The following is a 13,121-nucleotide window of genomic DNA, read 5'->3' as shown; positions in this document are numbered from 1 at the left end:
AAATCAGTGATGCCTTACTGCTTTCAGTTTCTTTATTATTCACACTTGGATTATGTGATAAGTGGTACTGTAGATAGTAGTTGAAGGGATGGGGGGGTATTTGGAGGATTTTGAAATATATTTTTGGATTAATAATTTTGCAGGTTGAAAAATGCTTCCCCAGAAGATGTGGAATATTATAATTGCCAGCAGGAACTTACAGATGATCTACATAAACAATATCAAATAGTGGAGCGTATAATTGGTTAGTAATAAATGATTCTGATTGGACTTTTTATCTTTTTAAGCTTGAAATAATTTGGAGAAAAATCATTACTACTTAAACATCAAATATAGTCACTTACATTTACTAAAAATCAAGTTGTCAGCTGGATGACTAGTTTTTATTTGTGTAGCCTTTATTAAGAAATAAGTCTGATAAGATTACATATACAAAATATAAATTGTGTACCCAATTTATCTCACAGCTCATTCCAATCAAAAGTCAGCAGCTGGTTATCCTGATTATTATTGCAAATGGCAGGGCCTTCCATATTCAGAGTGCAGCTGGGAAGATGGAGCTCTCATTTCCAAAAAGTTTCAGGCATGCATTGATGAGTATTTTAGCAGGAACCAATCAAAAACCACTCCTTTCAAAGACTGCAAAGTGAGTATTCTTTAGTACTTTTAATTATTGGCTATGTATGTATCATAAATATTATATGCCTAAGAGAGTTGGATTCTGAGTTAATATTGTCTGAATAGAGTACTTCTTGGTCTTGGTTAATGGGTAGACTTAGGAAGTTAGGTTCTTATAGTTGCTCTGTTTCCTTAAATGTGACACTTTTAGGTTTGCTGAGTGACGTGATTGGAAGACAGTAAATAAACTGGTGGTGGTGGTGTTGGTAGTGGTAGGAACTGAACTGGAGAGACCAAATAGCAAAATTTCTTTTGGAAAGTAAGGGTGTATGTTTGGTTTCAAAGGCAGGCTACAATTTCTTAGAATGAAGAAAAGGAGAAGAGGGGTGTACTCACAAGAAAGTATGCAGGACTGGCTTGTTTAATACTTTTGAAATCTTTGCAGTTAACCAAAGTTATTATTTTAATCAATTTCTATGCAAAAGGACAAATACTTCACTGTACATTCTTATTTGTGTAATAGGAAATAATCTTTGAGCAAATACTCAGATACATTTTGAGTCATGGAGTCTCTGAGATTGAGGATATGAGATGAAATTTAAAAAAATTATATTCAGGCTGCCACTGAGGGTAATGCCGTCGCCTGCGGTGCTGGTATTTCGTATGGGTGTTGGTTCAAGTCCTAGCTGCTCTAGTTCAATCCAGCTCTCTGCTGATGCATCTGAGAAAGCAGCAGAAGATGGCGCAAGTGCTTGGGTCCCTGCACCAACATGAGAGACCCGTAGAAAGTCCCTGACTCCTGTCTTTGGATCAGCTCCTCTGTGGCCCTCTTGGCCATTTGAGGAGTGAACCAGCAGATGGAGGATCTCTCTCCCTCACTCTGCCTTTTAAAAAAAATAAATCTTTAACATACATATACATAGTCAATGCTAAGATTTTCATTTTTTAAAGTTTTTTTTTTATTATTATTTGAAAGGCAGTTACAGAGAGAAGAGACAGAAAGAAAGATCTTCCCATCTGCTGGTTCACTCCACAAATTGTCTCAACTACCAGGGCTGGGCCAGGCTGAAGCCAGGATCCTGGAATTTCAACCATTCTCCCACGTGGGTGCAGGGCCTAAGTATTTGGGCCATCTTCCATTGCTTTCCAAGGCACACTAGCAAGGAGCTGGATCAGAAGTGGAGCAGCTGGGACTTGAACTGTTGCCTAAAGGATGACAGCATTGCAGATGGCAGCTTAACCCACTGTACTATACCTTTGGCATTTGTATAACTTACTCTATTTAATAATTCTATATACTAACATTTATTTCTACTAAAGGTATTAAAACAAAGACCAAGGTTTGTTGCCTTGAAGAAGCAACCATCCTATATTGGAGGACATGAAGGTTTAGAATTAAGAGATTATCAACTAAATGGTTTAAATTGGCTTGCTCACTCATGGTGCAAGTAGGTATATCTTCATTCATTTTTTTTTTTTTTAAGGTAGAGTTAACAGACAGAAGGATAGACAGATCTTTCATCTGGTGGTTCCCTCCCCAACTGGCTGCAGCTGCTGAGGCTGGGCCATGCTGAAGCCAGGAACATAGAATTCCATCTGGGTCTCCCATGTGGACTCCAAGCACTTGGGCCACCCTCCACTGCTTTCCCTTGTACATTAGCAGGGGCTGGATTTGAAGTGAAACAACAAGGACTTGAACCACCCTTGTGGGATGCTGGCATTGCAGGGGGCAGCTTAACTCAGTGTATTGCAGCCAGCCCCCGTATATATTTTGAATCATCCAATTTGAAGCAAGTCAGGATTTTACAAATACAGGATTAAGAAAATATTTCCGTTAACATAGAGTGTAAGATGGGCATTTTATGTGCAAGACTTTGTTTTCCTAATTTTTATAAATAATAATAGAAGAAAATTCAGTGGAGCTTTGATTTCTTATCTGTTGCAGTTTTTGTTTTTTTTTTTATCTTTATTGTTGCATTTCTTAATGTTTTCATTCAACTATAAAAATTATGTAAATACAATCTCTTCCCACACTACTCCTAGAATATTTCTCTGCTTCCTAGCTATTTCTGATACTTATTTAGTCCTTTGGTTTTTCCTGTGCCTGTGTACCCTGCTCGTGGGGGAATATAGTAATGTCTAGGGTGCACTTTAGCTATGATTTTCCACCAGTGTTCTTCCTACATACTTTTTATTTAATATATCCATATTCTATTCATAGATGAATTGTATCCTCCACTGAATAGTTGGTAAAAGATAACACTTCTTAATGTTTTCTGGACTAAAGTGGTACAGTCCTTTTTCTTTTCTATAATATTGGTGATTAGACAGATGCTTTTTTGTTTATTTGTATCTAATAAAAATGGTATATATAATACCTATCAGGTTAATTCCATTTAACTGCTCATGTAAATGTATATATATATGGTTTTAAAAGGTTTTTGTATATATTTGAATCTTTGTTGCATACATGACTTTTTTTTTTTTTTAACTTTGTAGAGGAAATAGTTGTATACTTGCTGACGAGATGGGCCTTGGAAAAACAATACAGACGATCTCATTTCTGAATTACTTGTTTCATGAGCATCAATTATATGGACCTTTTTTGTTAGTAGTACCACTCTCTACTCTCACTTCCTGGCAAAGGGAGATTCAGACATGGGCGTCTCAAATGAATTCTGTGGTTTATTTAGGGGACATTAACAGCAGAAACATGGTAAGTTTGTTTTCTCACAAATTGACACACCTGGGATTGCTTATATTTGAGGACATCTAATTTTTATAATCATAGGGTTTTTTAGCATAGAACTTGCCACGAATATGTGATCAAAACATGTTAATTGCTGTAATAAAAAATAAAATTTAGGTTTAATGTTACTTCATACTTCTTTCTGTTTATGACAAGTTTAAAATATACATGAAAGCAGTCAGAAGAGTATAATAATCTTCCCTTGCCTAGCCTCAGTTTCACAGTTTTAATTCATTGCTAGTTTTGGTCATTTGTACTCTGTTACACCCCTCCTCTCAGTTCTTGTGATGCACATCCCAAGCTTTCATTGATACATTTATAAATGTATTATAATGAAATGAATGAATCACTTGTGTTTTCTTAAATGAGAATTTTCTTCATTGAAAGATGTGCATTACAAATTTGCTTCATTTTTATATAAAATTTGAATATGCCACAGCATTTATGTTTTATTTATGATAAGAACAATGTAGCAAGTTGGGTTACATAATGAATAACTTTTATTGCATAAACATATACCTTGTTATTTGTGTGTTTGGGGTAGATTTAATTTTATGTTAGATATTCTAGTAAAAGTCTTATTAATTTGCTTATATGGGTCTTAAAATTTCTTCACAGATAAGAACTCATGAATGGATGCATCCTCAGACCAAGCGGTTAAAATTTAATATATTGTTAACAACTTATGAAATTTTGTTGAAGGATAAGGTCTGTATTACTTCAGTTATTCTGTTTGGTATATTATCAGTTTTTCTTTTAACTTCTATTGTGGGTAGGGTGAAAAGACAGCTTAAATTTTAGATCGGCTTGTGGATTTACTTTTTATGCCCGTTGAGCTGAGACTAATTTTTACTCTTTTAAAGCGTTAAGATTTAAAGAATTGTAGAATAGATATTTGAGAGGCCACATATTGGTCTTCAGGGTCTAGAATAATTGTCATTTGGCTCTTTACAGAAGAAGTTTGCCAACTCTTGTCTTGGAACCAGTTTTTTTTACAGAGTCTATTGATTTGTAAACTGTTTATGAGCTTTAAGTATTAATTCACTTAATGATAGAACTTATCTAGTCATATCCAGAACTTGTTTCACATGTAGCTTTCCCTGTCTCTCCCTCACACCTACTTTCTACAGCCTGTGGTAACCACCATGTTACTCTCAACTTCTTTGAAGTCAACTTTTTTAGATTCCACCTGAGTGAGATGGTATAGTACTTGTCTTTTCTGTGCTGGGTTTCTTTCACTTAACATAAGTACCACTTACTTAACCCACATTTTGGCAAATGACAAGAGTTCATCCCTTTTGTGGCCCACTGGTATTCTGTTGTGTGTGTATTACTGCATTTTGTTTATTCATCAGCTGATGATTGATAGACACTTAGATTGTTTCCATTTCTAGATTGTTTGCCTTTTTTGGTTATTGTGAGTAGTTCTGAAGTTAACATGGGACTGCAGATGTCTCTTGGATAGATTTGATTGCGTATCTTTTGGATATATATGCAGTATTGATATTACTGGAATGTAATGGATTTATTAATAATTTTTTGAGGAATTGCCATACTGTTTCCCACGGTGGTTGTGCTAATTTACATTTCCACCAACAGTGTGAAAGGATTCCTTTTGTTCTCCACATTCATTCCAGCACTGATTTTTCTTTTTTCTTTTTTTTTTTTAAGATTTATTTATTTGAAAATCAGAGTTACATAGTGAGAGAAGAGAGACAGAAACAGCTGTGGGTTGTCTCCTCTGTTGCTTGCTTTTTTTTTTGCTGTGTGAAGCTTTTTAAATTGATAAAATGCCACTTGTCTATTTTTGCTTTTGTTGCCTGTGCTTTTGGGATCTGATTTAAATATGTTTTCTTCGAGTGGGCTTATAGTGTCAGTTCTTAAATTTATATCTTTGATCCATTTTGAGTTGATGTTTGTAGATGGTTAGAAATAGTGTTCTGGTTTAATTCTTCTGCATGTGTATGTTTGATTTTTCCCAGCACTATGTATTGAAATGGCTGTCATTTCTCCAGTGAGTGTTCTTAGCACTTTCGTCAAAGGTCAGTTGGCTATAGATCCACAGGTGTACTTCCAGGTTATGTATTCTGTTTCACTGGTCTGTGTGTTTGTTTTATGCTAGACCATGCTATGTTAATTATTATAGTTTTGTGTAGTGAATTTTAAAGTCAGGTAGTAAAGTGTCTCATGCCTTCTTTTTGCTAAAAATTGTATTGGCTGTTCTCAGGGTGTTTTGTGATTCCATACAAATTCTAATAGTGTTGTTGTTTTTTTTTTTTTAATAAAGTGTCATTGGTATTTTGATAGGATTGCATTAAATCTAAATCCCTTTGCTGGTATTGACATTCTAATACTGATTGTTTAAATCCATGAACAAGCGATGTCTTTCATTTCTTTGTGCCCTTCAATTTCTTTAATATTTTATAGCTTTTTCTGTTTATCTTTTGCTTCACGGATTAGATGTATTCCTAGGATTTCTGTTTGTTTGCTATTAGAAATGAGGTTACTTTCTTGATTTTTCTTTTTTTAGACAATTTGCTATTGGTGGATAACAACACTGGTTTGGTTTTTTTTGCATGTTGTCTTTGTACCCTCCAACTTTGGCAAACTTGTTTATTAGTCTAATAGTTTTTGGTGAAGTCTTTGCGGGTATTTTGTGTATAAAATCATGTCATCTGCAAATAGCAACAATTTGATTTTCTCATTTTTAATTTAGCTTTCCCTTTTCTGTTTTTAAAAGATTTACTTATTTGAAAAGCAAAGTTAGATCCATCTTCCATCTGAAATAGGCAGGCATACAGGCTAAAATTGATTAGATTTGTGAGCTGGAAGACCCTACCTTCGCCATGCCCCTGTGTGACCTTACACCCTACCTGAAACCCCCACCATGCCCCCATGTGACATCAGGCTCTATGTGACCATTCCTGAGTGTCCACCTGCCCACAAGCCACTCCCCTGTGGAAAATTTATAAAAAGGCAGGGAGTGTCCAAAAATGCTCTCGGCTTTGCTGCAGGTGATAAGCGATGGATAGCAGCTCAAGGCGCTGGCTGCATGTGGCTTTTGGCCTGCTCTCTGCTTGGTATGGACGCTACCCTAGTTTCCAGACTTTCCCCTCTCTCCTACCTGAACTAAAGCTCTCACTTTCCTAGATACTTTTCTCATTAAATAAAGCTTAAAACGTACCATGCTGTCTCGTTTATCTGTGCCAATATTTAGAATTCTTCTCTAAATATTAGGCAAGAACCCTCTTGGGCTTATTAATATTGGGGATTTAGTAATAAGCCCATGGTGAAATAGTATGGCACCCCAAATTCTGATATCACATGTGGCATCCCAGATAGCAATTCTGGGGAACTTTAAGGGACCACATTTTTGGGTAAATTTTAGGGGGTCATGTCCGATTTCACATCCACTCCTTCATTCCCCAATTGGCCACAACAGCCAGGGATGTACTGGGCCAAAGCCAGGAGCCTGGAAACTCCATCCAGGTCTCCCATCTGGGTTCTGCTTTCCCAGGCCCTTTAGCCAGCAACTGGACCAGGAGTGGAGCAGCCAGGACTTGAACTGGTGCCAATATGGGGGCTTACCTCGCTGCTGCACAACCTAATGGCTCTAACTGAATTTGTTTATTATAGATCTATAGTTCATGAAAGCCATGTGGTGAATTATATGATACAACTGTTCCAAGTTGTATCATAGCTTCTGTAAGTTGACGTTTATAGAGACCTTTGTTGGGCTTGGGCTAAAGTGTTGGTTTACTCATAAACACAGTTATTCTGAAGGGCCCAGAGGAACCCTGTGGAGGGACTTAAATCACATCAGCATACAACTCAGTGTTCTTGGAAAGAGAAAAGAGGAGGCTCCTGACTGACAAATGGTGGGGAAATGAAAGGCTCTGGTTACTGTTCACACTGCAGATAAGTGCAAAATATAATCAGGGGTGTTAACACTGGGCTTCCATTAGATACTGAGGCCTGTGTATGCTCACTTCCCCATCAAGGTCTGTTGTTCAGAGTGAGTCTCTCATCTTCAGGGGCAGGTTTGGTAACATACTCCTGGCTGTTGCTTGTTCAAGCCCAGAAAGATGAGTTAATCTTTCAAGGAGGTGACATTGAGCTTGTTTCAAATTCATCTACTTTGGTTCAGCTTGCCACAACAGTTACAAACAAGGGGATCAGAAAAATTTAGAAGGGTAGTCTCTGAAAAAGAAACAGTATAGCAGGGTGATGGCTAAGGTCTAAAGATTGGGATGGGCATTTAATCTGGCGGTTAAGAGACCCACAATCAGGGGCCGGCGCTGTGGCGCAGTGGGTTAATCCTCTGACTGCAGTGCCAGCATCCCATATGGACCCTGGTTCTATTCCCGGCTGCTCCTCTTCCAATCCAGCTCTCTGCTGTGGCCTGGGAAAGCAGTAGTAGATGGCCAGAGTGCTTGGGCCCCTGCTCCGACATGGGAGACCAGGAAGAAGCACCTGGCCCCTGGCTTCAGATCAGCACAGCTCCTGCCGTTGCGGCTATTTGGGGAGTGAACCAACAGAAGGAAGACCCTTCTCTCTGTTGCTCCCTCTCACTGTCTGTAACTCTGCCTCTCAAATAAATAAATAAAATCTTAAAAAAAAAAGATACCCACATCTTGCATTGGAGCACCTGAATTTTGTTTCCACTCTGGCTCCTAACTCCACCTTCCTACTAATGCAAAGCCTGAGAGACAGTGCTGATGGCTCAAGTAATTGGATCTCTGCTACCCACATGGGAAACCTGAATTGTGTTCCTAGCCCCCGTCTTCAGCCCCAGGTGTTGTGAGCACTATGTGAGTGAACCAGTAGTTTGGAACAAGCTCTTTTGTCTTTCAGATAAATAAATAAAAATATGTTAAAAATCTAAGGATTGTCTGATTATAGAATAAAACCCCCAATTATAAAATTAAATTTAAAATAGATTTGTAAAATTTATAGATGGTAATATTTTTTCATCTATTGTCAACATATAAGCTAATAAAAACTTCTACTTGACATTATTTCCTAATAGTTAATCATATAGGAATTTTATTTTTGCATAGTGAGTTGCCTGATTTGAGCATTGTAATATTTTTATTTGAAAATGAGACAAAAGTTTGTTTTTAATTTTTCTTTGCCTCTGAATAGCCTGGGCTTAGATTAAATAGGGGAGAGGAGACTAAATTTGAATTTTATTTTTTCTCTCAAAATATATATTCTGTTCTTTTTAAGGCATTCCTTGGAGGTCTGAATTGGGCATTTATAGGCGTTGATGAAGCACATCGATTAAAGAATGATGACTCCCTTCTGTACAAAACTTTAATAGATTTTAAATCCAATCACCGTCTCCTTATCACTGGAACCCCTCTTCAAAATTCCCTCAAAGAGCTGTGGTCTTTGCTACATTTCATTATGCCTGAAAAGTAAGACAAATATGAGATACACAATTTTAATCATAGTTTTGGATTGTTACATTTAATGGGAAAATAAGTGCAGGTTAATAAGGTTAGAAAGCGGTATTATTACTATTAAAATACTGGGATACAGATTATTCAGAAGGAAAAAGGGGAAATAAGGTGGAATAGTTTAGAAAACATGTCATGCATAATAAATTACAACTGTTGATTTTGCATGTGTTCAAAATATAACATACTCGGAAAACTGAAAGACTGCCTAATTCTTTATATTTAATAACAATAAGGTACTGATCATTACATTTTCTAAATCTATAAAAGTACTAGAAAAAGATAAATAACTTGTCCAAGGTTATAAACTTTTATTCTTGAATAGATCCAGAACTCTGAGACTGTATTTTTGGTGAAATATTTTAGTGATAATTATTTCTGTTCATTAAAATACTTCACATTATGGGACTCAGAATCACAGCTTATGAAGCAACTACATCTATTTGTATATATGAATATATACATTATATTATGGACTTCTTGGGAGGGAGATTTTTTAGAATAATAATTTTTTTTCTTAAAAAAATCTGTTTTATTTGCAAATGACTGCCTGAAATCTGAATTTTTTCAGTAATTCCATTTTTTAAAAAAAATTTAAAGGTTTTCTTCATGGGAAGACTTTGAAGAAGAGCACGGCAAAGGGAGAGAATATGGTTATGCGAGTCTCCACAAGGAGTTGGAGCCATTTCTGTTACGCCGGGTTAAGAAGGATGTGGAAAAATCTCTTCCTGCCAAAGTTGAGCAAATTTTAAGAATGGAAATGAGTGCTTTACAGAAACAATATTACAAGTAAGCAGTACACAGAATACATGTTTTAAATATTTAATTCTGAATAACCTACGTGCCCTTGTCCTTATTGTGTGGTGTCTCTCCCCTCTTTACAAAGAGGCTTTTACAATAGTAGCAACTGGTGAATTCTATGGCAGAATGAAGCAGAGAGATTGGATGGCATGGTTAAGATTATGGACACCATGAAATTAAAGACCTATTAATCTCTCCTTGATATTATACTGTGGTATGTTATGTAGAGGGTTACCTTTAAAGGTTAGGATTTCTGTGATACTAAGGTATTATGAAATTACAATTATTGACAGACTAGAAAAAGAAACAGTAACATTTTAGGTCTTCCTTTTCCATTGGCTCATCCCCCAAATGGCCACTAAGGCCGGCACACTGTGTGGATCCAAAGTCGGGAGCCAGGTGCTTCCTCCTGGTCTCCCATGCGGGTGCAGGACCCAAGCACTTGGGTCATCCTCCACTGCCTTCCGGGCCACAGCAGAGAGCTGGACTGGAAGAGGGGCAACCGGGACAGAACTGATGCGCGGCCAGCACCTTGGCTCAATAGGCTAATCCTCCACCTGCGGCGCCGGCACACTGGGTTCTAGTCCCAGTCGGGGTGCCGGATTCTGTCCCGGTCGCTCCTCTTCCTGTCCAGCTCTCTGCTGTGACCCGGGAGTGCAATGGAGGATGGCCCAGGATCTTGGGCCCTGCACCTACATGAGAGACCAGGAGAAGCACCTGGTTCCTGGCTTCAGATCAGCGTGGTGCGGCCATTGTGGGGTGAACCAATGGAAAAAGGAAGATCTTTCTCTCTGTCTCTCTCTCACTGTCCACTCTGCCTGTCAAAAAAAAAATATTAACAAGCCATATTTTATGAGAATTTTGCATTTCATAATCTTTATATAACATCACTTTAAAAGAAACATAAAGGCTGTATGTCCTCATAAATATTTAAACACAGTTCCATGAAATGAGGAACATTGCTAGATGCATTTGGAGTCTCAGAAATAGTTATGTTTTATGATAAATCTGTAAGTGCCATGCATTTAAAAATATACATGTTACATAATTTAAAGTTTTCATTATGGGAAATCTCAGATATAAAAACTGAATAATACAGTGAACCCATGTAGCTATGACTCAGCTTAATTTTAAACTCATAGATAGTCTTGTTATCTATAGCCATCCTCATTTCTCCCAGTCCCTGCCCTTTTAAGGCAAATCAGGGATATAGTTGTTTTTCAAAGAATTGTTTTAAAAGTATCAGTATTCTACTTATAATTCCTTGATACGAATACTGTTCAGTATCAGTGTTCAAATCATGTGTATTGTCTGAAACATATTAAGTTTTAATCAGTGAAATAAGATCTATGTATGATAGTTTATCTCTTTTTAATCTCTAATTTCATGGTACCTGTTTTTATCAAAATATTTGAGAACAAACAGTTATTCTGTAGAATTTTCCCACAATCTAGACTTTACAGTCCCTCTGGAATAGCTTCATAAATCCCCTCAGTTCTTGTAAATGAGTAGGTAGGTTTAGATGCTTGTTTAGATTTATCTTATCTCAGAGCAAGATCACATTTTGCAAAATGATGATATTCTAATTCTGGTAAGAATTATTAAAATGTAGTAATACTTTTTATTTGTGGAAAATGTGGCAAAGGCAAGAAAAATAAAAAACAAAATAGAAATCGTTGGAAATTCAGTTCTAGTCTGATGTTACGGACCTTGAACTTAGACTCTTTGAAGTACTTTTTAGTTACTAGGGTGATAAATTATTGCCGTCAATTTCTTTTTAAAAAGTTTTAGAATATCACCTTCAAAGAAATTCAGAAGGAATTCTTTTGAGATGGGAGAAATAGTTTTTTATCCTTTATTTCTTCATAGGACGTTGAGTATTGAGATTGTGAATGGAAAAAAATAGTAATAGAATCGTACATACACTATATAGTTGGAACTCTCAAATCTATTTGAAGAATGAAAAAAAAGAAAAGGTGATAGAAAGTACAGAGGGACTTCAAAATTTGTGGAAAATGGAAATAAAAAAGGACTGCTGAAGGTTCCTACTAGTTCATAGTGCGAGGAATTATTACATATACTTTGAAATAATAAAATAGTGCAGATTTTTTTTTTACTTTGAGTTGTGTATGTATTGTGTAAATGTAGTTTAGAGAAGGCAGTGTGGCTAAAACCCATTATCTTCATATGGTTTTAGGTCTGTGTAAAGATCAGATTTCATTAGCTGACTAAGGCAGTGAAGTGTATAGGAAAGTTTAAGGTAGATAATACAGTTGAGTATCTGTTTACTGTATCAATCCTTTTCCTTTAAATTTGCTAAACTCACCATGTTGTGTTAACCCTTTATTGTGTAGTTGGTGGTTCAGATAACAAGTGGCATTCTCATGAGTCTATGAACAAGGTTAAATCCATTGTTGTGAATTTTATAATCAGTTTTGGTTTGATGCTGGTTTCTTTTTTTTTTTTTTATGATTTTAGAATTTGTCCTGATATTTGTTTATTCTACTAAACATCATTTTCATGATTTTTTTTAAAAAGATGGATTTTAACTAGGAATTATAAAGCCCTCAGCAAAGGTTCCAAGGGCAGTACCTCAGGCTTTTTGAACATTATGATGGAGCTAAAGAAATGTTGTAACCATTGCTACCTCATTAAGCCACCAGATAATAATGAATTCTACAATAAACAAGAGGCCTTACAAGTAAGAATTTTTAATATTGTTACTTTGTGATTAAGCAAATTAATAAAATATTTCAGTTATAACTGAAAACACAATGCTCTTATGTATTGGTAAGTTCTTTTTGGTTAATGGTACATTTAAATAATAGTCTTGGTCATTTTTTAGCCTTTGTAAAAAAGCCTTTAAATTTTTGTCAGATTTTTCTCTTAAATTTATATTTATTGGGTCCAGTGTTTGGCTGAGCAGGTTAAGCTTGTTGCCTGCAACACCAGCATCCCATATTGGAGAGCTGGTTTGACTCCCAGCTGCTCCACTTCCAGTCCAGCTCCCTGCTAATGCTCTTGGGAAAGCAGATGCAGATGGCCCATGTGCTCGGGTCTTGCCACCCATGTGCAAGACTCAGATCCCAGATGGAGTTCTAGGCTCCTGGCTTCAGCCTATCCAAGGCCCTGTCATTGTGACCATTTGGGGTAAGAACCAGCAGATGGAATATCTCTTTATCTTTGTGTTTCTCCATCTCTCTTTCACTCTGCCTTTCAAATAAATAATTTAAAAAAGGAACAAAACTGTATTTTGAGAGGCAGAGCGGCAGACAAATCTGCCATTGACTGGTTCACTCCCCAGATAGGTGCTTGCAACAACCCTGTGCTGGCCTGGGTTGAAGGCAGGAGCCAGGAACTCAATCCAGTTCTTTCAGATGTGAGGCAGGAGCCCAATTACTTGAGCTGTCATTGCTGCCTCTCAGGGTCTACCTTGGCAGGGAGCTGGATTCAGGAGCTAGAGCTGGGTATTGAACCCATGTACTCCAATA

At 36.8% G+C, this 13,121-nt stretch overlaps 1 protein-coding gene across 4 annotated transcripts in view; it reads left to right on the top strand.

Annotated features, from left to right (window-relative positions):
• CHD1 (chromodomain helicase DNA binding protein 1) overlaps positions 1 to 13,121 on the top strand; it is a 71,293-nt gene that overhangs the window by 25,603 nt on the left and 32,569 nt on the right. For all 4 annotated transcript variants that reach the window (XM_051853606.3, XM_051853604.3, XM_089313062.1 and 1 more), the window contains exons 9-16: positions 144 to 244; positions 468 to 646; positions 1,939 to 2,066; positions 3,118 to 3,334; positions 3,986 to 4,075; positions 8,597 to 8,787; positions 9,430 to 9,618; positions 12,169 to 12,331. In XM_051853606.3, coding sequence (XP_051709566.1) covers positions 144 to 244; positions 468 to 646; positions 1,939 to 2,066; positions 3,118 to 3,334; positions 3,986 to 4,075; positions 8,597 to 8,787; positions 9,430 to 9,618; positions 12,169 to 12,331 — 1,258 coding nt within the window. The remainder of the gene's footprint in view (positions 1 to 143; positions 245 to 467; positions 647 to 1,938; positions 2,067 to 3,117; positions 3,335 to 3,985; positions 4,076 to 8,596; positions 8,788 to 9,429; positions 9,619 to 12,168; positions 12,332 to 13,121) is intronic.

Source organism: Oryctolagus cuniculus, chromosome 14 (genome assembly GCF_051225735.1).
Source record: "Oryctolagus cuniculus isolate XC-2025 breed Fujian yellow rabbit chromosome 14, ASM5122573v1, whole genome shotgun sequence".
In the NCBI taxonomy this organism is placed as follows: domain Eukaryota; kingdom Metazoa; phylum Chordata; class Mammalia; order Lagomorpha; family Leporidae; genus Oryctolagus; species Oryctolagus cuniculus.
This window is presented reverse-complemented; position numbering and strand designations above follow the sequence as displayed.